Genomic DNA, 25796 nt, shown 5'->3' on the forward strand with positions numbered 1-25796 from the left:
ATCTCTGTCTTAACACTAAGACCCAGCTCCACCCAACGGCCAGCAAGCTCCAGTGCTGGACGCCCCATGACAAACAACTAGCAAGACAGGAACACAACCCCACCCATTAGCAGAGAGGCTGCCTAAAGTCATACTAAGTTCACAGACACCACAAAACACACCACCAGGTGTCGCCCTGCCCACCAGAAGGACAAGATCTAGCCCCAGCCACCAGAACACAGGCACAAGTCCCCTCTACCAGGAAGCCTACACAAGCCACTGAACCAACACCAAAAACAATGGGAACTACGAACCTGCAGCCTGTGAAAAGGAGACCCTAAACACAGTAAGTTAAACAAAATGAGAAGACAGAGAAACATGCAGCAGATGAAGGAGCAAGGTAAAACCCCACCAGACCAGACAAATGAAGAGGAAATAGACAGTCTACCTGAAAAAGAATTCAGAATAATGATAGTAAAGATGATCCAAAATCCTGGAAATAGAATGGAGAAAATACAAGAAACGTTTAACAAGGACCTAGAAGAACTAAAGAGCAAACGAACAATGATGAACAACACAATAAATGAAATTTAAAATTCACTAGAAGGAATCAATAGCAGAAAAACTGAGGCAGAAGAATGGATAAGTGATCTGGAAGATAAAATAGTGGAAATAACTACCACAGAGCAGAATAAAGAAAAAATAATGAAAAGAATTGAGGACAGTCTCAGGGACATCTGGGACAACATTAAACGCACCAACATTCATATAATAGGGGTCCCAGAAGAAGAAGAGAAAAAGAAAGGGTCTGAGAAAATATTTGAAGAGATTATAGTTGAAAAATTCCCTAACATGGGAAAGGAAATAGTCAATCAAGTCCAGGAAGCAGAGAGTCCCATACAGGATAAATCCAAGGAGAAACACACAAAGACACATAATAATCAAACTATCAAAAATTAAATACAAAGAAAAAATATTAAAAGAAGCAAGGGAAAAGTAACAAATAACATACAAGGGAATCACCATAAGGTTAACAGCTGATCTTTCAGCAGAAACTCTTCAAGCCAAAAGGGAGTGGCAGGACATATTTAAAGTGATGAAAGGGAAAGACCTACAACCAAGATTACTCTACCCAGCAAGGATCTCATTCAGATTCAACGGAGAAATTAAAACCTTTACAGACATCAAAAGTTAAGAGAATTCAGCACCACCAAACCAGCTTTACAACAAATGCTAAAGAAACTTCTCTAGGCAGGAAACACAAGAGAAAGAAAAGACCTACAAAAAAAAAAACCAAAAATAATTAAGAAAATGGTGAAAGGAACATACATATCAATAATTACCTTAAATGTAAATGGATTAAATGCTCCAACCAAAAGACACAGACTAGCTGAATGGATACAAAAACAAGACCCATATACATGCTGTCTGGAAGAGACCCACTTCAGACCTAGGGACACATACAGACTGAAAGTGAGGGGATGGAAAAAGATATTCCATGCAAATGGAAATCAAAAGAAAGCTGGAGTAGCGATACTCATATCAGACAAAATAGACTTTAAAATAAAGACTATTACAAGAGACAAAGAAGGACACTACATAATGATCAAGGGATCAATCCAAGAAGAAGATATAACAATTGTAAATATTTATGCACCCAACATAGGAGCACCTCAATACATAAGGCAAATGCTAAGAGCCATAAAAGGGGAAATCGACAGTAACACAGTAATCATAGGGGTCTTTAACACCCCACCTTCACCAATGGACAGATCATCCAAAATGAAAATAAATAAGGAAACACAAGCTTTAAATGATACATTAAACAAGATGGACTTCATTGATATTTATAGGACATTCCATCCAAAAACAACAGAATACACTTTCTTCTCAAGTGCTCATGAAACATTCTCCAGGATAGATCATATCTTGGGTCACAAATCAAGCCTCGGTAAATTTAAGAAAATTTAAATTGTATCAAGTATCTTTTCCAACAACACTGTGAGACTAGATATCAATTACAGGGAAAAAACTGTAAAAGATAGAAAGACTTAGAGGCTAAACAATATGCTACTAAATAACCAAGAGATCACTGAAGAAATCAAAGAAGAAATTTTAGAATACCTATAAATAAATGACAATGAAAACACAACATCCCAAAACCTATGGGATGTAGCAAAAGCAGTTCTAAGAGGGAAGTTTATAGCAATAAAATCCTACCTCAAGAAACAAGAAAAATCTCAAATAAACAGCCTAACCTTACACCTAAAGCAATTAGAGAAAGAAGAACAAAAAATCCCCAAAGTTAGCAGAAGGACAGAAATCATAAAGATCAGATCAGAAAGAAATGAAAAAGAAATGAAGAAAATAATAGTAAAGATCAATAAAACTAAAAGCTGGTTCTTTGAGAAGATAAACAAAATTGATAAACCATTAGCCAGAAAAAAAGGGAGAAGACTCAGATCAACAGAATTAGAAATGAAAAAGGAGAAGTAACAACTGACACTGCAGAAATACAAAGGATCATAAGAGATTACAACAAGCAACTATATGCCAATAAAATGGACAACTTGGAAGAAATGGACAAATTCTTAGAAAAGTACAACCTTCCAAGACTGAACCAGGAAGAAATAGAATATATGAACAGACCAGTCACAAGCACTGAAAGTGAAACTGTGATGAATGCAAGAATTCTTCGATATATGCAAATCAATCAATGAGATACACCATATTAACAAACTGAAGGATAAAAACCTATGATCAGGGGCTTCCCTGGTGGCAGAGTGGTTAAGAATCCGCCTGCCAATGCAGGGGACACGGGTTCGAGCCCTGGTCTGGGAAGATCCCACATTCCACAGAGCAACTAGGCCCGTGAGCCACAACTACTGAGCCTGCGCGTCTGGAGCCTGTGCTCCACAACAAGAGAGGTCGCGAGAGTGAGAGGCCCGTGCACCGCGATGAAGAGCGGCCCCCGCTTGCTGCAACTAGAGAAAGCCCTCGCACAGAAACAAAGACCCAACACAGCCTAAAATAAATATAAAAATAAATAAATAAAAATTAAAAAAAAAAAAAACTATGATCATCTCAATACATGCAAAAAAAGCTTTCAACAAAATTCAACACCCATTTATGATAAAAACTCTCCAGAAAGTAGGCACAGAGGGAACCTACCTCAACATGATAAAGGTCATATATGACAAACCTACAGCGAACATCAGTTCTCAATGGTGAAAAACTGAAACCATTTCCTGTAAGATGGGGAACAAGACAAGGTTGCCCACCCTCACCACTATTATTCAACATAGTTTTGGAAGTTCTAGCCACGGCAATCAGAGAAGAAAAAGAAGTAAAAGGAATCCAAATCAGAAAAGAAGAAGTAAAATTGTCACTGTTTGCAGATGACATGATACTATACATAGAGAATCCTAAAGATGCTACTTTAGGATTACAGAAAACTACTAGAGGTAATCAATGAATTAGGTAAAGTAGCAGGATACAAAATTAATACTCAGAAATCTCTTGCATTCCTATACAGATAAACCCACGCACATATGGTCACCTTATCTTTGACAAAGGAGGCAAGAATATACAATGGAGAAAAGACAGCCTCTTCAATAAGTGGTGCTGGGAAAACAGGACAGCTACATATAAAAGAATGAAATTAGAACACTCCCTAACACCATACACAGAAATAAACTCAAAATGGATTAAAGGCCTAAATGTAAGGCCAGACACTATAAAACTCTTAGAGGAAAACATAGGCAGAACACTCTATGACATAAATCACAGCAAGATCCTTTTTAACCCACCTCCTAGAGAAATGGAAATAAAAACCAAAATAAACAAATGGGACCTAATAAAACTTAAAAGCTTTTGCACAGCAAAGGAAACCATAAACAAGACGAAAAGACAACCCTCACAGTGGGAGAAAATATTTGCAAATGAAGCAACTGACAAAGGATTAATCTCTAAAATATACAAGCAGCTCATGCAGCTCAATATAAATAAAAAACAAACAACCCAATCCAAAAATGGGCAGACAACCTAAATAGACATTTCTCCAAAGAAGATATACAGATTGCCAACAAACACATGAAAGGATGCTCAACATCATTAATTATTAGAGAAATGCAAATCAAAACCACAATGAGGTATCACCTCACACTGGTCAGAATGGCCATTATCAAAAAATCTACAAACAATAAATGCTAGAGAGCGTGTGGAGAAAAGGGAACCCTCTTGCACTGTTGATGGGAATGTAAATTGATACAGCCACTATGGAGAACAGTATGGAGGTTCCTTAAAAAAACTAAAAATAGAACTACCATACGATCCAGCAATCCCACTACTGGGCATATACCCTAAGAAAACCATAAGTCAAAAAGAGACATGTACCACAATGTTCATTGCAGCACTATTTACAGTAGACCTGGAAGCAACCTAAGTGTCCATCAACAGATGAATGGATAAAGAAGATGTGGCACATATATACAATGGAATATTACTCAGCCATAAAAAGAAACGAAAGTGAGTTATCTGTAGTGAGGTGGATGGACCTAGAGTCTGTCATACTGAGTGAAGTAAGTCAGAAAGAGAAAAACAAATACTGTATGCTAACACATACATATGGAATCTAAAAAAAAAAAAAAAAGGTTCTGATGAACCTAGGGGCAGGAAAGGAATAAAGACGCAGATGTAGAGAATGGACTTGAGGACACAGGGAGGGGGAAGGGTAAGCTGGGTCTAAGTGAGAGAGTAGCATTGACATATATGCACTACCAAATGTAAAACAGATAGCTAGTGGGAAGCAGCTGCATAGCATAGGGAGATCAGCTCCGTGTTTTGTGACCACCTAGAGGGGTGGGATAGGGAGGGTGGGAGGGAGGTGCAAGAGGCAGGGGATATGGGGACATATGTATACGTATAGCTGATTCACTTTGTTATACAGCAGAAACTAACACAACATTGTAAAGCAATTATACATCAATAAAGATGTTTAAAAAAAGGGGGGGCATTAGCCAGTCAAAATATCAATAGTGCTGAGGACGAGAAACCCCACTTTAGAACAAGTTCAAGATCAAGCATGGAAAAGGATTCTGAGAATAACCCTCTCTCCATTCCATAGGGTGATTTATAGTGTACAGATGTGCTCACAAGTGATAAGGACTTCAGGGTGGTCTCCAACCCCTTCTAGTTCCTCAAGGGCCAGCCAACAAATTTCTCTGACCATTGCAGTGACCTACAAGCCCCTAAAGACTCTGCTCCTCACTCTTCTGATCTTATTTCCCACTACTTTTCAACAACTCAGCTTAGCCACCCTGCAGATTCCCACCTCAGGGCCTTTGCACTCGCTACTCCCTCTGCCTGAAATGCTCTCCTGGAGGTTGCTGCTTTACTGCCTTAAGGTCTTTGCTCAGTTGTCACCTTCTCAGGAAAGCCTTCCCTGGCCACCCTGGCCACAACAACAGCCGTACCTCCACCCACTCCTTGCACTCCCTAAGAGTTCTGCTTTTTCTCCATAGTACTTTTACCCTGAAGATATGCTACCTTTTTTACTTCTTTACCAGTTTATCTTGAGTCTCCCCTCTCTGGGATAAAAGTTCCATAAAGCAAGGATGTCTGTCTGCTTTGTTCACCACTCAGTGCCTAGAATATATCTGGTATGTAATAAGTATTCAATAAATGTTGAGTGAATGAATGAATGTCTCAATTATCAGCACAGTTTAAGATGGATTGAGTGTTAGACCTGCTCTGAAATGTAAGACAGGGACAATGAGACCAAGCCCTGTGCCTAGAATACAGGTCTCAGTAAATGGTCGTCCCCATCATCACCACTGTGGTCCTCATTATCATTCTCATTCACCATCTACATCATCATCTAACCTGCTCCCAGGGCACAATCTTGCCACCTCTGCTTTAGGGATGATTACTAATTACTAATTAATGAACCCAGAAACAGCTCTTGTTAAGTCTCATTTTGACCTCTCTCTGCTAAACGTAGCCTTCCCTTTTCTCCTGTCTCATTCATGGGGAACATTGTGGGCCAAAGGAAAGCTCATTTATTCATTCAGCATCTCCTCAGGCCTGCCACGCTCCAAGCACAATCCCAGATGTTAGCAATCAAGAGATGAATAAGGGCTTCCCTGGTGGCGCAGTGGTTGAGAGTCCGCCTGCCGATGCAGGGGTTCGTGCCCCGGTCCGGGAAGATCCCACATGCCGCGGAGCAGCTGGGCCCGTGAGCCATGGCCGCTGAGCCTGCGCGCCCGGAGTCTGTGCTCCGCAACGGGAGAGGCCACGGCAGTGAGAGGCGCGCGTACCGCAAAAAAAAAAAAAAAAAAAAAAGCATTTTCAATACAGCGTGGCAAATGCTATGAAAAGGAGTGTGCAGAGGGCTGAGTGAGCGTGGGAGGGCCTAGGTGGGAGTAAGGTGGACACAGCCTCTTGACAGAGCAATTCCATGAACTTAAACCTCACAATCCAGGTGAAGAAGTTCAGGAAGAACACTACAGGTGGAGGGAACTGCAAGTGTAAAGGCCAGGAGGCCAATGCCAGTGTCACCTACCTGGTGGCCGCACTCAGAGTGCAGAGCACAGAGTTCAAGTGGAGTGGAGAAGGAGGCCTGGTTAGGTCGAGCAGAGGACATTTTAGCCGTGTTAAGGAGTTTGGGGACTTAGAGAATCTTTGGGGGTTTTTAATCAGGGAGTGACCCAATCAGATTTGCATTTTAGAAAACAAAATTTCTCTGGGTAGACTGTAGAGACGGCACTGGAGGGGGAAGGGAGACCATCTAGAAGATGCTGCAGTGGTTCGTGGCGGGGAATGGTGAGGCCAGAACTAAGGCCACGGCAGGGGGATGGGGAGAAATAGTGATTGCAGGGGGCTTCAGGAAGTGGTTTCAACAGGATTTGGTGACGATTAGAGACGAGAGTAGAAAGGAGTTAAGAATGATCTTGGATTTCTGACTTTGACGTCATGTGGATAACAGTGCTGTCAGTCAAGACAGGACGTGAGCAGAAGCTTGTCGTTGGAGCAAATCAAAGATGCTGAGGTCTATTTTGGACACACGTGGCATTGAGATGTGCGAGGGATATCCAAGAGCTAAGATCACCCTGGGTGTTGGCTCTTGAGCCTGGGGTCCTTGGAGAGCTGAGAAAGTGGGCAGCAGCTAAGGATTTGAGAGTTACCAGGGCAGTATTTCCCTGCAGACAATATTGGAAAGACCTATTTGTAAAAAGCCATTTACTCCTGGAAAAAAAGCTTTTATAATGCTTGCCCCAAGTCATTCGTTTTTCCAGAGGTGACTTGAAAGGGTCTGCCAGCTTTCGAGAATTCATTTTGATTTAAACTGTGTATTTGAAGGCATCACATATTCAAATGAAATGAGTTTGAGTGTCTTTTAGATAGCATCTCTGCTGGTGTTCACCGCTTCGAAATACCTGCTGGTGGGAAGGCTTTAAATTTAACTATTCAAATTGGTTGTTATCAAGTGCAATTAAAGTATATAAAATGGATTAGCTTCTTTGTAGCCCCAGGTTCGATGTCAATCCAATCCCTAAGTTACAAGACAACAGTTAACGCCCCAAAGAGCCATGAACTTGCCCTGCTACCCTGATTAAAACACGGTAGTCAGGACTTCCCTGGTGGCACAGTGGTTAAGAATCTGCCTGCCAATGCAGCAGACATGGGTTCGATCCCTGGTCCGGGAAGATCCCACATGCCACGGAACAGCTAAGCCCATGTGCCACGGCTACTGAGCCTGCGCTCTAGAGCCTGTGAGCCACAACTACCGAAGCCCCTCACCTAGAGCCCGTGCTCCGCAACAAGAGAAGCCCGCGCCCTGCAATGAAGAGTAGCCCCCGCTCACCGCAACTAGAAAAAGCCCACGTGCAGCAATGAAAACCCAACACAGCCAAAAATAAAAACAAATAAATAAGTTCATTAAAAATAAACAGAGTAGTCATGGGCAGAGCTTGCATTCTCACACGGACAGGATAGGTTACCCAGGCTTGGCGACCTGCTGTGCCATTCTGGAAGGTAAATGAGTGTCGCGATGTGTGTTGTGTCGTGCAAAGTATGTGGCTCTAAATCCTTCTGAGGGTCTGAGGGTCTAGCATTCAGGGTTTAAGCCTGCAGCAAAAAAGAGAAGATGGCTTAGATGTCTGACCTGTGCAAACCATTAACTCATAATCCACAGCAGGTAGAGCAGCTGCAGAGTTCTCAATTCTTCTGAGAAAGCAACCATAAAACAAATGTTCAAGTAGTGGCCCAAGTCTTGGTGTGGATGAGGGATGCAGGGAACCAGCTGGAGGAGTAGTTCAGCAAAGTGGAAATCATGTCCTGCTCACAGGCTCGTGTAAAGAAAATGGCCCAAACTGGATCTCTCCTAGGTCTTGCTCCATGGGCTTGAAGTAAAATTAGACATGCATCCTGACACTTTGAAGGAAACAAACCATTAACAGCCTGAGCTGGATCGAAGTCAGAGGCTTGGAACTATTTTGATGGAACTTTACACAACAGCCATGCTCCACATTGGATGGAGGCAAAATGACCCAATTAGATTTTCCCTTCTGTGAACTACCAAGGTTCAGGGCACAACAAGAATGTTTTTGTTCTATGTTGCTATGAAGTAGCTGCACAAGCCAGCTGAGGAAGCACTGGGATCCCTGGTAACTGAGCTGCTGATACTGTCACTTACCCGACTCCCCCACTGAAGGGGCGTCACTCAGAGAGAATGTATCAAATGAGAAGAAACAAAGATTGAGGAAGGAGCTGGGAGGCCTGAATTTCAGGCAGGCGACACAAACTCAGATACCAGAGGAGTGAGGCAGGGGTGTGACTGTGTGGGATTGGCTTATCCAGCCAAGATGTGGTAAACTGACAAGTATGTTTTCTGATCAAAATGGGAAATCGTTATTCAGCTCCAGCCAACTGTCACATTGCAGGAATGTAAGCCAGTGCTTCCAGAACTTTTGTTTTTTCAAGAGCAGATGTAAATTCAATTTCAATTGTGAAATGTCCCAAAATAGGGAGACAAATAGTGGCGCCACGCTGGGTCACTGTGAGGATTATATGACATTTACTGGGCTATAAGGACAGTGCCTGGCCCACAGTAAGTGCTCACTATGTGACTGTTAGGAAAACCCCTTCTACCCTGTCCCAAGGCACAGACAGGTCTGTGCCAACGTCTCAGGAAAAAGAAGTCTGTTCTATCAAAATGCGGGCTGATGCAAAGCCTAACAAATAAGCGTGGGCATGCAAACTTCAGACAGTAGAGGTGATGATCTAAAAGTCTTTCTCAAGAGCGTGCCCATAACTGTGTCCCAGCAACTTAACACGCGATCTTATTTAGTCTTCACAATCATCCAGTGTGGCCCTTATGTTCACGCCCATTTTACAGAGGAGAAAACTGAGGTTCGGAATAGTAAAGACACGTGAGGGTAAATCCTGGCTTCTTGCCTTCAGTGGGACAGAGGAGCCAGATACAAATCAAGACAAGAGTGGCAACATAGTATCTTGCAAATTGCTTAATTTCCCTGGACCTCAGTATTCTCATCTGTAAATTGAGGATGACATTATATATATTATTTTTAAAATTATTATTAAAACGTGTTCTCATGTGTTTAGCAATATTTAAAACTCCTCTGGGGACTTCCCTGGTGGCACAGTGGTTAAGAATCCGCCTGCCAGTGCAGGGGACACGGGTTCAAGCCCTGGTCCGGGAAGATCCCACCTGCCATGGAGCAACTAAGCCCATGCGCCACAACTACTGAGACTGTGCTCTAGAGCCTCCGAGCCACTACTACTGAGTCCACGTGCCACAATGACTGAAGCCCGCGCGCCTAGAGCCCGTGCTCTGCAACAAGAGAAGCCACCACAACGAGAAGCCCGCACACCACAACGAAGAGTAACCCCTGCTTGCCGCAACTAAAGTCCGCGCACAGCAACGAAGACCTAGTGCAGCCAAAAATAAATAAATAAATAAATAAAACTCCTCTTGCTGCCAGGAGAAAGGGGGCAGGTCTCAGCCCACCCATCACCCACTGCCCAGGAGTGAGGGACACTCACGGAAGAGCACCATCAAGAAGCGGGTCTCATTCAGCATCTGGGTCAGGCCGGCAGGTGTTAGCACCATCAGGTTTTTCTCCACCAGGATGTGCAAGGGCTGGGACATGTTGATGCTGGCTTCCTTGACGTCCACCTCTGGTGAGCCCTGGACAGGGCCGACACAAGAGGCCACCAGCAGCAGAGACATCCAGAGCAGCTCCATTGCTGTCCTGCAGCGACAGGAACAAGAACAAGAACCCTTATCAACACAGGTGGTGGGGCCCCATGTCATCACTCCCTCCCCATCTCCTTCCCTGCCAGGTCAGTCCTGATGTGGAGAACATAGCCTGAGCATGTCCCACTGCCCCCGCTAGCAGTGCCCACAGCTCAGCAAAGCAAGCTGGCAAAGGAGAGGCAAAGCGTTAGGTTAACCTCAGCGCCCACGGAAACGGCGCAGGGTTAGTTCAGAGGAGCACGGTCCCACTTGCAGCAGCAGAAAGCCAAATCACATGCCAGCCACTCAAGCCCACTGGCTCCCCGGACACTAAGTGAGAATTTTTCGTATATGAAACCCAGCCCAGAATCCCAGGGTGAGCCTCTGGGTCTCAGAGATGACTGGTCCAATCCCTATCACAGCCTCTGCTTCATGCTCCTCCAGCTCCTGCTTGAATACCTCTTTTGATGGGCAGCTCACTACTTGACAGTGTACCCCATTGGATTTTTGAGCAAATTTTCTCAAGTGTAAATATTTCTTTTAAAAGTAATCACCATAGGGGCTTCCCTGGTGGCGCAGTGGTTGAGAGTCCACCTGCCAAGGCAAGGGATGCGGGTTCGTGCCCCGGTCCGGGAAGATCCCACATGCCGCGGAGCGGCTGGGCCCGTGAGCCATGGCCGCTGAGCCTGCGCGTCCAGAGCCTGTGCTCCGCAACGGGAGAGGCCACAATGGTGGGAGGCCCGCGTACCACAAAAAAAAAAAAAAGTAATCACTATAATGCACACTTGTAAAAATTCCAAGCAATACAATAAAAAAATGTTAAGTAAAAAATAAAAATTTCTCCCATAACACCACCCCTGAGAAAATGACTCTTAACAGTTTGGAATGAATCTTTACTGATGTTGAAAATGCCCGTATGAATGTATATTTGAATGTACATATGTAAACATAAGTGGAATTAGGTATGTGTACTGTTCATTGTTCCGATTGTCTTACTCAATGAGATGAAATATACCCCAGATACCTTCTGATAAGAGTACATATTAGATCTATAACATGATTTCCTTTCCTCTTTTTTTCTCATTCTTTTCTTTTTATTTATTTATCTTTTTTTACAATTCTTATCTGTTAGAATGGTTTGGGTCAGCAGCTGCCTCTCTGTAAGTTCCACTCTCCCTGATAACATAGGTTTTCCCTAATAATTTAAAGCATAGGATCACTGTCACAGATCTTTGCATGTTCTCCACAAGCATAGAGCCATTTTCCTGTGTAGCATACAGACTACCCAAGTGTTTTAAATAAGAAGACATATAGCAAGTTCAGATTAAACGTATAAGGACCTGAATTCCTTCGTTGAGCGCTGTATTCCTAGCACCTGGTATTTATGATAGGAAAATGAACATGAATGAATAGATACTTGATATTTCCCTGGGAAATATGTTTGGCACACTATCTGAGGATTTTTTAAAAGTAGATCTTCTATTGTAATTTTTTGGTCTAATATATAAAGAATTGTGACCAATTCTCAAGTGCTAAATTTTATAAATACCTGTAACTAAACATACTTGTCATGTACTAGGTGCTGTTTTAATGCATTCCATGTCATCACCTCTCTTATGACAACTCTACAAGGTAAGTATGGTAATATTGTCATCCCCATTTAGTGAGTATAAAATGAGGCACATAGAGGTTAAGTGATTTGCCCAAGGCCACACAGCTAATAAGTGACAGAGTCAGGATTTTAAACAAGGCAATCTAGCTACAGAATCCATGCCCTTAACCACAATAACATACTGCCTCTCTAGTGTCCCCCTGCAAAACTGATGTAGTGAACAGTGTTTTGAGACACTAACTGAGGCTTCCGCCCAACCACCACCCCTGGTATCCGCCATTCAATCACATCCTGTCTCAGAGGGGAGGACCGAGGCTGGCAAGAGAGAACAGAATCGGATTTTTGGTTTAGGGCTGCAAAACAGGCCTTTGAAACTCAGCAGGGACAAGACACTTGCAAGCCAGAGCTCCAGTTGCAAGAACTGGGCTTTTCAGAAAGAAAAGCGTTTTTGACTACTCAAAGGTTTATGCTATAAATGCTAGGTTTGGAAGAACATGTTGACAGAAGGAACAGTGACCTTCCCCAAAGGAGATAAAAGTGTGCCTTCCTAACAAGAGGGAGGAGAATGGGAAGGAGTGGCAAGAGCTTTGATGCTTCTGGGGTCCTGAGAAAGGGGTCCTACCTTCTGTCCCTTCTCTGTGCTGAAACCCCAGCCCTGTCTCTTTCTGCACACCACTGCAGACCCAGTCCCCAGTCCCATGCCCGCCCACAGTAATAAATCAGTCACTACGTAGTAAGCTGGTATTTGAGCTTTACACTCATCCTCTCATTAACCCGCACAGCACGTCTGTGAGGTAGGTCCAATTCTGATGCCCACCTTACAAGGTGGGGACCCATCAAGAAGAAGGAGCGAGACTCGAGCTCAGGTACATCTGAGCCCCATGCCTATGGGTCTAAACCAGGGGTCGCAAACTATGGTCTGCTGCCTCTTCTTATAAACACAGTGTTAGAGGATCACAGCCACACCCGTTCCGTCACTATCGTCTATGGCTGCATTTACCACAACCGCTGGGTGAAGTAGTTGCAACAGAGACCCTACGTGGCCAGCAAAGCCAAAAATATTTATTATCTGGCCCTCTGCAGGAAAAGTTTGCTACCCTCAGGTCTAAAGCACAATAGCACACTGCCCTCATGCCCGTCCCTCATATTCTGGACTTTGGAAGTGGTCACAGATCCTCAGTTTTGCCAAGTCCACTATCAAAGCACAGCACCTCCCTCTGCAGGATGGGTGAGTAGTCCTGTATCCCAGAGTAGTTGTGAGGATTCATAAGGAACTTGTGCTTTATTAGTACTTCTTTAACTTGGATTCACATTAAAATTCTCTGGGGAGATTTTAAGGCAATACTGATGCTCCTCTCACCCTAGACTATTAATTCAAAATTAAAGAAGACATACAGATGGCCAAGAGGCACATGAAAAGACGCTCAACATCACTAATTATTAGAGAAATGTAAATCAAAACTACAGTGAGGTATCCCACTGATCAGAATGGCCATCATCAAAAAATCTAGCAACAATAAATGCTGGAGAGGGTGTGGTGAAAAGGGAACCCTCCTGCACTGTTGGTGGGAATGTAAATTGATACAGCCACTATGGAGAACAGTATGGAGGTTCCTTAAAAAGTGAAAAATAGAATTACCATATGACCCAGTAAGTAGTATCCCACTACTGGGCATATACCCTTAGAAAACCATAATTCAAAAAGAGTTATGTACCACAATGTTCAAAGCAGCTCTATGTACAATAGCCAGGACATGGAAGCAACCTAAGTGTCCATTGACAGATGAATGGATAAAGAAGATGTGGCACATATATACAATGGAATATTACTCCGCCATAAAAAGAAAGGAAATTGAGTTATTTCTAGTGAGGTGGATGGACCTAGAGTCTGTCTTACAGGGTGAAGTAAGTCAGAAAGAGAAAAACAAATACCGTATGCTAACGCATATGGAATCTAAAAAAAAAAAATGGTTCTGGTGAACCTAGGGGCAGGGCAGGAATAAAGACGTAGACATAGAGGATGGACTTAAGGACACGTGGTGGGAGGGGGAAGCTGGGGCAAAGTGAGAGTAGCATCGACATATATACACTACCGAATGTAAAATAGTTAGCTAGTGGGAAGCAGCACATAGCACAGGGAGATCAGCTCCGTGCTTTGCCATGACCTAGAGGGGTGGGATAGGGAGGGTGGGAGGGAGGCGCAAGAGGGAGTGGATATGGGGATGTATGTGTGCATATGGCTGATTCACTTTGTTGTACAACAGAAACTAACTCAGTATTGTGAAGCAATTATACTCTAACAAAGATCTATTAAAAAAAAGTTGCTCAAGGTGGGGTCTAGATATCTGTAGGTTTTAAAAGCTCTCCAGATGATTCTTTTTTTTAACTTTCTATTTGGAAAATTTTGAACATACACAAAAATAGAATGGTATATGGTATAACATACCCCCAAGGTAGCTCATCACTCAACCTCTGTTATTGTCATCACCAATCTTATTTCTTTTATACTCCCATCAACTCCCTGCCCTGGATTATTTTTGAAGCCAGTCCCAGGCATCATATTATTTCATCCATCAATATTTCATTATGAGTCTCTAAAAGATGAAGATTTTATAATAAAACATAACCACAACACCATTATCACACTTAACAAAATTAACTACAATTTCCCATATCATCAAATATCCAGACAGTAAACTCCTCTGATTATTTCATAAGTTTCAGGTTTGTTTAAATCAGAATCCAATTGAGATCCACGTATTGTCATTGATTGTCATGTCTCTTAAGCCTTCCAGGTAACTCTGTCCTGCAGCCTGTAGGCTGAGAACCACATGGTCAGATAAAATCAATACAGAGAGAGTTGAGATAAGGATGAAGTCAGTGGAGAGCCTGGTTTTCTGGAAAGACAAGTGGTGCATATATATGATTCACATCTGCATTTCAGCCAAAGGGCTCACTACTGCTGAGTCCCACGGCCCACCAGGTAACATGACACTCGTTAGCCCTGGGTAAGTCTGGTACAGCGCGATGGCTATTAGATGGAACTTTTGTTTCTAGTATTAATTCACCTTTGTTGACTTGGGAGAAAACGCACAGCATAAGAGCTGTGAGTTGAGCTTATTCAGTATCTTGTTGAGGACTATAGCCTAGGGGGACAGCCTCTCAGATGGCTCTGAGAAACTGCTCAGAAGGTGTAAGGGGGGAGGTCAGTATATATGTAATTTTGGTGAAGGAGTACATGCAATCAAACACACATCTCGGCAAGGAACCAAAGCCCTAGTTATTGGTTTTAGTGCTTTTCTAAGTATGGGAAGATGCAAGAAATTGTGTCCATAAAAATTTCTCCTGAACATATCTAACTATCTGAAGTCCTGTTCTGCCGGTTTTCCCAGACCACAGAGGGCCTCATTCCTCATCTTTGCCCTGAACTCCTTTCAGGGTGCGTTTAAGGTCAGCCGCCGCAGTGACTAATGACGTAATTCTTGTGGAACTGGGTGGCGAGTGCCATTCTCCGGTTGGCACCTGTTTATTTGTTCATTGAATCATTTACTTGCAAAAGAAAGAGTCATCTAAAAGTTCTTTGCCTAGATGGAGGCATCAAAGTACTAGAGAGTTAATTTTATTTTACAGAAAATCACTAGAATAACCACTTCTCAGTTATGTAAACGTAAGTTCTTTGCCTAGATGGAGACATCAAAGTACTAGAGAGTTAATTTTATTTTACAGAAAATCACTAGAATAACCACTTCTCAGTTATGTGAACATAAGGCAGTGAGGGCCACCCAGAACCTTCCTGCAACTGACTATCGGCGACCCCTTCCAAACCCCTTGACACACAGAATCTCTTGTTTGGCAGGGGCGGGAGGGATTTGCAAAAGTGCCAATAGGCCTTTCGGAAAGAAACCTCAAGACCTGAGGTTGTTAGACCCTCTCTGAGAGATCTGGATAACACTTGTCAGAGGGACGGGAAGCCTGGGCCTGTGGTCTCATCTCCAACTCGGGAGACCTGTGCTGCCGTGCCCTCCCCCCAACCCAGCGGGTGACCCAGCATCTGAGAGCAGCCGAGACAGTGGAGGCTGCCCTACTACGCTCTCCCCTCACAGGTCTTTGACACAGGATTCCCAGGGACGCCTGGTCAATTCATGGGGAGGGAGAAGTGCGAGACCCCCCGAGAGGGAAGAGCCAGGTTTCCTGCTGGCTGGAAACACTTTCAGAGCCCCAGGTCTCACGGGATGGAGCTCGAGCCCCTTGAGCTGTGCAGAAAGCCCTCCACCATCAGACTATGCCCACTTCAGTCTTCCCAACTCCTGATCATTCATTCATCCACTCAATCACTCATTCGTTCGTTTGTTCATTCATCAAATATTTTTTAAGGTCTCCATGTGTGCTAAGTACCATTCTAGGTACAGAAGTGAACAAAATAGACAATAGTTCTTGCATTCACGGAGCTTATATTCTAGAAGAGGGAACAAGTGAATGAGATAGAAAGAATACCGAGTATGTCACATGCTGGTAAGTGCTAAGGAGAAAAAGTAAATCAGAGAAGATTTGAAAGGGATAAGGTGAGGGGGGTATTGACATTTTAAATAGGGTCACGTAGAAAGCTTCACTCAGAAGCTGACATTTTACTGAAAGGAGCAAAGAAGTGAACTATTTGCCTTTCTGGGAGCAGGTTGTAGATGCGGGGTGGCAGGGAGAGTAATCTCTCTGTCTCTGTCTCTGTCTCTCTCTCCCTCTTGCACTCTCTCCTGAAACTGACTGTGGCCACAGCGCCGTCCTACCTCATCACGGGGCTCCCGTCAAACTCTGGACCACATTCTGGCTCAACCCCTGGCACTGTTCCCTCAGCCCCACCTGGGCCCCTCTGTTCTCTGGGCCTGTGGACCTCAGTTCTCCCTGTACCTGCCCTTCTGGCCGGGCATCCCTTGCTGCCCCTCTGTGTCTCCTCAGGCACCGTCTGCCCCAGTCCCCCAGATTCCAGAATCCTCCCCCCACCGCCTACTCCAGGGGAGTGCTGTGATGGGAAACTTTTATTAATAAGACTGAGAATAAGAAGAGCTAACACGGAGGGGCTTCCTACCTGCCAACCAGTACACTGACCACTGAGTGTGTGCTGTCTCCACCAGCGTTCCATAGACAGGGCCCCTGTCCCAGCACCGCCGGCCCTCGTCCAGCTGGAGCAGTAGCCTCCTTTCTGATCCCTCTACTTATTCTCTTTGCTTCCCCAATCCAGTCCTCACACAGCAGTTAGCAATTTTCTTTTTAAACATAATGTAGATCACATTGCTGTCTTACTAAAAGGTCCATGGCTTGTCGTCTCAGACAACCCAACCCTGTGTGTGTTCTCTCTGGCCAGCTCTGGCCTCCACAGCCCTTTTCCCCTCTGACGCTGGCACTGCATTCTCTCCCCCCACTCACAGGGCACCAGGCATGCTGGTCTCCTTTCCTCTCCTCAAGCACATCCTGCCTCAGGGCCTTTGCCTCTGCCTGGAACCCCTTACCCTTATCTTCATTCAGCCTTTTCTGAAGTGTCCCGGTACAAACACCAGCAACTCAGAGGGGTCTCTCCAGGCCACTCTGTCTCCCCAACCTCAGCTTTGAGCACTGTCAGTCACATTACCCCTGCTTGCTTCAAATTTTGTATTATTATTTCTGAGTGCATCTTGTTTATATCTCTAACTTTTTAATATAAGAGCCTTTGTTCAGGGCTGTTTCCCCTCCTCCTAGAATGGTGCCCAGCCCAGATCTGGAGCTCAATGTATGTCGAATTAATGAATGAACAAATAACCTAATTTAATTGTCACACAAACCCCATGGTCTGTTTCAGTGGTTCTCAATCATGATTGTGCATTTCAATCTCCGAACACATTGGATTCAATTTCATTGATCTAGGGTCTGGTGAGTCTGGGCATCTTTTTCTTTTTTTTTTTTAAGCCCCCTTGGTGATCCTAATGTGTAGCCATTTATGCTGAAATTCACACTTAAATTTATAACCTTCTTGGCAGAAGGCAGGCTGCCAGGGCAGGGCCCTTCAGTCAGAATTGTCATTTTCACTCAAGCTCATACCTGCAGGAAGCCTGGTTTTTCTCAGGCCCACTGGGGCCAAGCCAGGGCCAGGGCAGCACACTCTGTGGCCCTTGAGGAGGGAAGTTCACGCCTGAAGAGCAGGCTTCTGGCTTCCCTTTGCGACCAGAGCAGGACCCGAAGGCAGCTGGGTGTAAATCTAGAGGCAGAAGTGGAGTCCCTTCCTGGACACACTGAGGCCAGAACATCCTCAGCAGCAACGTTCTGAGTTCTGGGGTTCTGGCCCTGGAGAAGAATAGGCCATTGTTGAGTAAGAGGGGGGCCTTGCCCTGCCCATGGTGAGTGGGGGGAGGAGGGCCGGAGATCACAAGAAGGGCCAGAAACAAAACACACTATGGGGTCCTGGGTGTGGCAGCAAAGGTGCCTACAGATTGGAATTTGGATGCCATCTCTGTTCCTAAGCAGCTGTGTGGTCTCAGCATGTCACTCATGCTTTCTAAGCTCAGTTTCCTCCCCAGTAAAATGGCATACAACACCTAGGAGGATTGTTAGACGAGATGATACATGCAAAGTGAGCAGCATAGTACCTGTAAGGCAGGAAACCCTGTCCCAGTAATCATTTACACCATGTGCACATGTATCAAACCAGCACAACGTACACCTTAAGTATATACAACTGCATTTGTCAGCCATCACTCAATAAAGCTGGAAAAAATAAAAACATATTTTAAAATATACTGAGGGCTTCCCTGGTGACGCAGTGGTTAAGAATCCACCTGCCAATGCAGGGGACACGGGTTTGAGCCCTGGTCCGGGAAGATCCCACATGCCACGGGGCAACTAAGCCCATGCGCCACAACTACTGAGCCTGAGCTCTAGAGCCCGCGAGCCACAGCTACTGGAGCCCGCACGCTTAGAGCCCGTGCTCCACAACAAGAGAAGTCACCGCAATGAGAAGCCCACGCACCACGAGGAAGAGTAGCCCCCGCTCACCGCAACTGGAGAAAGCCACGCGAAGACCCGACGCAGCCAAAAATAAATAAATAAGATAAATTTATAAAAAGTAAAAGAAAACATACTGACTGTTAGAAAGTGATAAATCCTGGGGAGGAAGGTCAAGCAGAGAATGGCGGGCAGGAAGTGTCAGATGGGAGAGGATTCCACTTTCGATGAGGCAGTTGGTTGAAGGTCCATGAGCTGAGCCCTGTGGGTGGCAAGGCAGTGAGCCATGTGGATGGAGCGTCCTGGCGGAGGAGCCCACAAGAAGGCCTGAATCAGTGCTGGCTGGAGCTGGCCTGAAGGGCCACCTGAGAGCCTCTTAATATTCAGAAACTTTGCAGGCCGGTTGTTAAACTTTGATAAGTTGAAACTGGTGGGAATCAAAACTGGCCATGGTGGGAACTTTTAACCGTAGATACTGGCAAACACTACAAGTCACTTGTGCAGTTTTTGTTCTCAGAGAAGCACTTTACCAACAACCCCACCCCAAGCCAGGACTTCAAAGCCACAGGGAGACCACTGTGGCTGCAGCCCAGCGAGCCAGGTGACAGCTGTTTTCCAGACTTTGCCTTTGAGACACAAGGAGCCAGAGGAGACTTTGTTCTTTTTAGTAGCTTTATTTAAGTATAATTTACGTACCAAAAATTCACTCATTTCAAGTGTACAATTATTTGTATCCCTATTAATTTCTTTTAGTAAGTTTACAGAGTTGTGCAGCTCTGAGCACACTCCAAATTTAGAACATTTCCAACAAAGAGATCCCTGTGCCCATTTGCTCCAGCCAACTGCCAATCTACTTCCTGTCTCTAGAGGGTTTTGCGCAGAAAAGGGACGTGATTTGATTTATATTATTGTCACTGTTGTCTCCTTTCTGCTACAATATAATAAAGTTCCTGTTCTCTTTTTGGATTAGATGATGACCTGAATTTTCAGGGAAAATATCCCCTAGGTCCGGACACCCAGCAGGCGCTGGGGCTGGAGTACTATCTCCCAGGTGGCGGGGCCGTGCCCGCTGGCTCAAGTGTGCTGACCAGCTGAAGCCACGTGGCCCCTGCTGGCTTCGGGCGCTGCCTTCTCTTGGCTGCGTTCGGGGCCAAAGTTCCCGAGGGAGACTGAGTCAGCAAATTGCCTTTACCGGCGTTCCCAGGAGCCCGAATGTTTACAGGCATTAAGGCCTGCATTCAGCTGAAGCAAAACCTAGAAGTCTTCTCACTTCCTGGGTTCAAGAACAAGGCACTGTGGAGAGAAATCCTTCAGCAGGGGGTGTCAGCTGCCCCTGAGGCCTTTCCTGATTAAGCCTGAAGAGGACAGGGCCTGAAATGGCGCTGCGCACTTGGGAAGGAGGCCTGGGATTCTAATTATCTGCTGTCAAGGGGCCCCCAGAATCCAGGAGTGAAAGGCAGAGGAAAGGGCTTGGGGCAGAGTTCAGGAGAGGTGAGGGGCTGGAGGGAGGTGAGGGAAAGGAAGTCCTGCCTCACACGCCGACCCCTGTTGCAGGGCTGGTGGCCACAGCAGAAGCTGGGGTCTAGCTTTCTGGGAGGTGAGACCTGGAAGTCCCTTTTCCCCTCCAAGCCTCACTTTATGTATAAAATAGAGAATATAACACATCATACAGTTGTTATGAGGATTTAAGGAAGTATAAAGCACTTTTCAAATGCTTAATACACAGTAAGCCTTCAGTAGATGACAGTTATTATTGCTTTTCCTGTTACCATGACACATTATTATTGTTGATTATTGTCTTCGTCTGTTTGGGCTGCTAGAACAAAAATACCGTATACTGGGTGGTTTAAACAACATTTGTTTCTCACAGTTCTAGAGGCTGGGAAGTGCAAGATCAAGGCACCGTGGGCAGATTGGTGTCTGGTGAGGGCGTGCTTCCTGGTTCAGAGCTGTATCCTCAGCAAGAAGAAGCAACAGGGAGCTCTCTGGGGTCTCTTTCATAAGGACTCCACCCTCATGACCTAATCACCCACCAGCAGTCCAGCCTCCTCACACTATTGCATTGGGGGTTAGGATTTAACATACGAATTTGGGGGGGGACACAGACATTTAGTCCATGGCATTTATTACTCCCATATTCTATTATTATTATTACCAAGAGGAACTTGGAGGAAAGAAACTGGGGAGACAGTCCCGAGGCCACTGCTTCGCTTCTCAAACTTGAACGTGCTCGACTCACCTGGAGTTCCTGTTAAAATGCAGATTCTAATTCCACAGGTCGAGGGTGGGGTCTAAAGTTCTGCCTTTGTAACCTGTTCCCAGGTGATGCTGAGGTCCTTGGTCCCTAGGCCACACTCTGAAGAGCCGGGCACTATAACTTCTCTGTCCAATACAGTAGCCACTAGCCACGTGGAGCTCTTGAGCATTTGAATGGGGCTGGTCTAAACTGAAGTGTGTCTGTAAGTGTAAAACGCACATTGGATTTCAAAGAATTAAGAACAACAACAACAAAAAATGTGAAATAATTTCTCTAATAATTTCTGATATTGATTACATGTTGAAATTATAGGATATAGCTAGTTAAATAAAATGCATTATAGTGAATTTCACCTGTTTCTTTTTACTTTTTTGAATGAAACTAGCAGAGAATTGTGTATTACACAAGTACGTGTGGTTCGCATCACATTTCTTCTGGAGAGTGCTGCCCTGGAGTTCTCTTTCTCATTGTCAGGCCAGTTCAGGATTTGCTAAAGGCTTTTGGAGGGATTCGCTTTGAAGGACTGAGCCTTGGGAAGCAGGCTCTGAGTTCCTGCGTTCAGATCCACAGAGATCCACGGACAGTAGAGGTGGAAGGGCTAGACCTCATGTCCAGGGAGGAGAAATGATCAAAATCACACCATGGAACTCAGACGAAAGCCCAGGACTCTGCTCTACAAGCCGACATGTGCCGTGCTCACCCTAGGGCTGACCACAAGCTTCTCTCCAACCTGAGTCTCCCTGAAGCCCAGAATTCATGACAATGCTCTCTCTCCTCTTTGGTGATAGGCAGGAGGCAACACGAGGCTATGGCTCAGAGGACTGGTCCTCCAGGCTCTGAGAAATGCCTGGGGTATCTGTGTGTCTCATGGGCAGCTGCCACCTCTACCTGTCCCTCAGAAGATTGTGGCCACCTGGTAAATCATCAGCCTGGGCAGACAGCCAGTGCCTGAGTACTTCAACTTTGCCCATGATGTGCTGGACGTGTGGAGTCAGCTGGAAAGAGTGAAGCTCACTGTGTCCCAGGATCCATCTTCAGCATCAGATTCCGTCCACGCTTGGGCACCCCAGTGAGACTCAGGGCTACAAGACATGTGGACATTTTGACTTGGGAGTTTCTCAAGTCCTAAAATTTAAACTGTTAGCATTTAACCTTAGAAGAACAATTATGAACAAGTCTTTGAGCCTTAGACACCCTTGCCCAGTCGCTAGTGTGTCTCACATTCCTAGCCCAGATCACACAGGGAGAGAGTTACGCCCCTTTTGATTCCCTTCCGATCATTCTGAGCAAGTGAAGGAGAAAGTTTTGTATGACTCCTAGTCTGCTTTTAGTATCTTCCTCACGTCACGCACATCCCTTTTAAATAAGGAGAGAGCTTGGCTAAGGCTCAAAGCTTTTCACAGATCACAGCAGATACACAGAATTGAATTCAGATGATCTCTATTTCTTCGGGTGTCTCTGTGCATTTGCTTCCTTCTTCATTTTCCCTTCCTTATGTGTCTGTTGTGCCTCTCTCCGAATTCTATGTTAAAGGTGCTTTTTATTTGTAGTAGGAGAATATAAACTTTATCTCAAAGAAATTTATTTATGTTAATTTTAAGAAGAGCTTGTTTTTAAAAAAAGATGAGACAAGTACTACTGTGAGTAGATGTAATAACAGTCTACTGTTAGTGGATATGGTAAAATTCATGGAGGTGGTGTGAGAATGACTGAGATGTAAAAGCAAGCTTTGCTAGCAAGTAGATGTGGTTCATCCGCTTGAAGTGTGACCTTGAGCAAATCCCTAGGCTCCTTGGATCTCAGTTTTCTAACCTATAAAAAGGGACTCATATGCCACTTGGAGCTGTGTGAATTAAATGAGAAATAAGAGATGGAGTCAGGGTGCTCCTTTCCTGTCTACAGAGTGTAAGCAGAGTGAGCCTACACTAGGCTCATCCTTAGAAGACTTCTTCTAATGAAAAAAATCAAACAGATAGGGTTAAGTCAGAAAAAAGGATGGAATAAGGACTTTCTAAAATTTTTCTTCTCCAAAATAGCAGCAATAAAAACCTTAGAAAAGTGGTCATAATCAACTTTTCAGAACTCTAGAAACTAGCCAAAGGCTAGAGTAATCCAGGAAATATTTATTAAAGGAAAACTTGTTACGATTTTGGTGTATCTCAGTGAGCACACCCCTGAGATATTACCTCATTATGTAAAAGTGACATATCCTTCATGACTATTCTGACAGAAGTTTAAAACACATCTGATGTTTAACTTTCAGGAACAAAGAACTGACAGGAAATAATAGCCTCTACATTATGCATGCATTTAAAAGCTTACCTGAAGTCTGCCTTTTATAAAGGAATAGTATGAATAAGTAGAACTGCACTTTTAAACCCTTAATTGCCATTAAGGCAGAAATTATAAAGTTGCAAAAAAATGACAATACATCCCAAAGTGATCTACATACTCAATGTAAGCTTTACAAAAATTCCAGTAGACTTCTTTGCAGAATAGATAGTCTTGTCCATAGAGTCATGTGGAAATGCAAGGGACCCATAATAACCAAAACAATCTTGAAAAAGGAACACAAAACTGGTGTATACACATGTCCTCATTTCAAAGCCTACTACGAAGTTACAGTAATCAAGACTGTGTGGGAAAAAGAAAAGAAGGCAATGTGGTACTGGCATAAAGATTGGCATGGATGAATGGGATAGACTTAAGAATCCAGAAATATACCCATAAATCTATGGTCAATCGGTTTTCAACAAAGGTGCCAAGAAAATTCAATGGGGAAAGAACTGTCCTTCCAATTAATGGTGCTGGTACAACTGGATATTCACATGCAAAAAATGAATGTGGTCCCTACCTCACACTGCATACAAGAATTAACTCAAAAATGGATCAATGACCTAAATGAAGGAGCAAAAACTATAAAATTCTTAGAAGAAAATATAAGTGCATATCCTGAATTAGGTAATGGTTTCTAAAACATAAGCAATGAAAGACAATAAATAAATCAAACTTCATGAAAATGTCTAGTATTTGTAGATCAAAGTAAAAAGATAGCCCACAGAATGGGAGAAAATATTTGCAAATCACATATCTGATATACATATATAAATCATATATATGTACACACCTATATATATGTTGCACATATTTGCAATATATAAAGAATTCAAACTCAACAATAAAAAGATAAATAACCCAATTAAAATATTGGCTAAGGATTCAAATAGGCACTTCTCTAAAGAATATAAACAAATGGCCAATATACACATGGCCAAATGCTCAACATCTTTATTCATTAGGGGAATAAAATCCCAACCACGATGAGACACCACTTCACACAGAGTGACACAGTTAAAAACAAAAATAAAACAGAAACAAAAAAGTGTTAAATAAAAGAAATAAACAAAATAAAACAAACGAACAAAAACAAACAAAAAGTGTTTGCTAGGGCTTCCCTGGTGGCACAGTGGTTGAGAGTCTGCCTGCCTACGCAGGGGACATGGGTTTGTGCCTACGTCTGGGAAAATCCCACGTGCTGCAGAGGGCCATGGCCGCTGAGCCTGCGCGTCCAGAGCCTGTGCTCCACAACGGCAGAGGCCACAACAGTGAGAGGCCCGCATACCGATAAAAAAAAAAAAAGTGTTTGCTAAGAAAGGTTAGCAAAGATGTAGAGAAATTAGAACCCTCATACATTGCTGGTGGGAACGTAAAATGGTACAGATGCTGTGGAAAACAGTTCGGCAATTCCTCAAAAAGTTAAACATAGAGTTATCGTATGACCTAGCATTATGCTCCTAGGTGTATATCCAAGAGAATAGAAAACATATGTGCACACAAACACTTATACACAAATGTTTATAGCAACATTATGGAAGTGGAAGCAACCCTAATGTCCATCAGCGGATGAATGGACAAACAAAATGTGGTCTACCCATACAGTGGAATATTACTCAGCCATTAAAGAGAATGTAACACCGACACATGCTGCAACATGGATAAACCTGAAAACATTATGCTAAGTGAAAGAAACCAGACACAGAAGGCTACATATTGTGTAATTCTATTCATGTCAAATATCCAGAATAGGCAAGTCCATACAGAAAGTAGATTAGTGGTCGCCAGGGCCTTGGTAAGGAGAGAATAGGGTGTGACTACTGATCTGTGAGATAGTTCCTTTTAGGATAATGAAAATGTTCTGGAGTTAGATGGTAGTGATGGTTACATAACTCTGTGAATATACCAGAAACCCTTGAACTATGTGCTTTAAGATGGTGAATTTTATGGTAGGAGAATTATATCTCAATTTTAAAAAAGGGAGGACACAACAGTATAAATTTTAGTCTATCTTTTGCATTAAAAAGATGGTATGGAGAAAAGAATATACTTGACATTTGCCTAAAGAAACACTGGAAGGATTTGCAAGAAACTAATAATATTGGTTACTCATGGAGACAGGTGAAGTGGGGAGCAGGTGGATAGGCACAACGGCGGAAGAAGACTTCTCAAAGCATATCTTTTCATATTTTGATTTTTGAACCCTGTGAATTTAATAACTGTTGTAAAAATAAAATTAAATTTGAAAAACAACAGCAAGCAAACAAAATTCCTCACCAATGGTTTCTACTTTTTTGCCAATATCGCTGCCTAGGCTGGGCACCGGCCCCCAATCCCTGCCTTCTGATGGGTCAATGGCATGGGAGCAGAGGTCAAGGGGAGCTTTGAGG

The 25796-nt window shown here is 43.8% G+C and overlaps 1 protein-coding gene across 1 annotated transcript in view; it reads right to left on the reverse strand.

The window, feature by feature from the left end:
- The window catches only part of PDILT (protein disulfide isomerase like, testis expressed), a 36827-nt gene extending 26581 nt beyond the window's left edge, over positions 1–10246 (reverse strand). Inside the window, exon 1 of the mRNA XM_004285708.3 lies at positions 10045–10246. Within this exon, the coding sequence (XP_004285756.2) occupies positions 10045–10246 (202 nt within the window). The remainder of the gene's footprint in view (positions 1–10044) is intronic.
- Between the last annotated feature and the right edge of the window lie 15550 nt (positions 10247–25796).

Source organism: Orcinus orca, chromosome 16 (assembly GCF_937001465.1).
Source record: "Orcinus orca chromosome 16, mOrcOrc1.1, whole genome shotgun sequence".
NCBI classification, from domain to species: Eukaryota; Metazoa; Chordata; class Mammalia; order Artiodactyla; family Delphinidae; genus Orcinus; species Orcinus orca.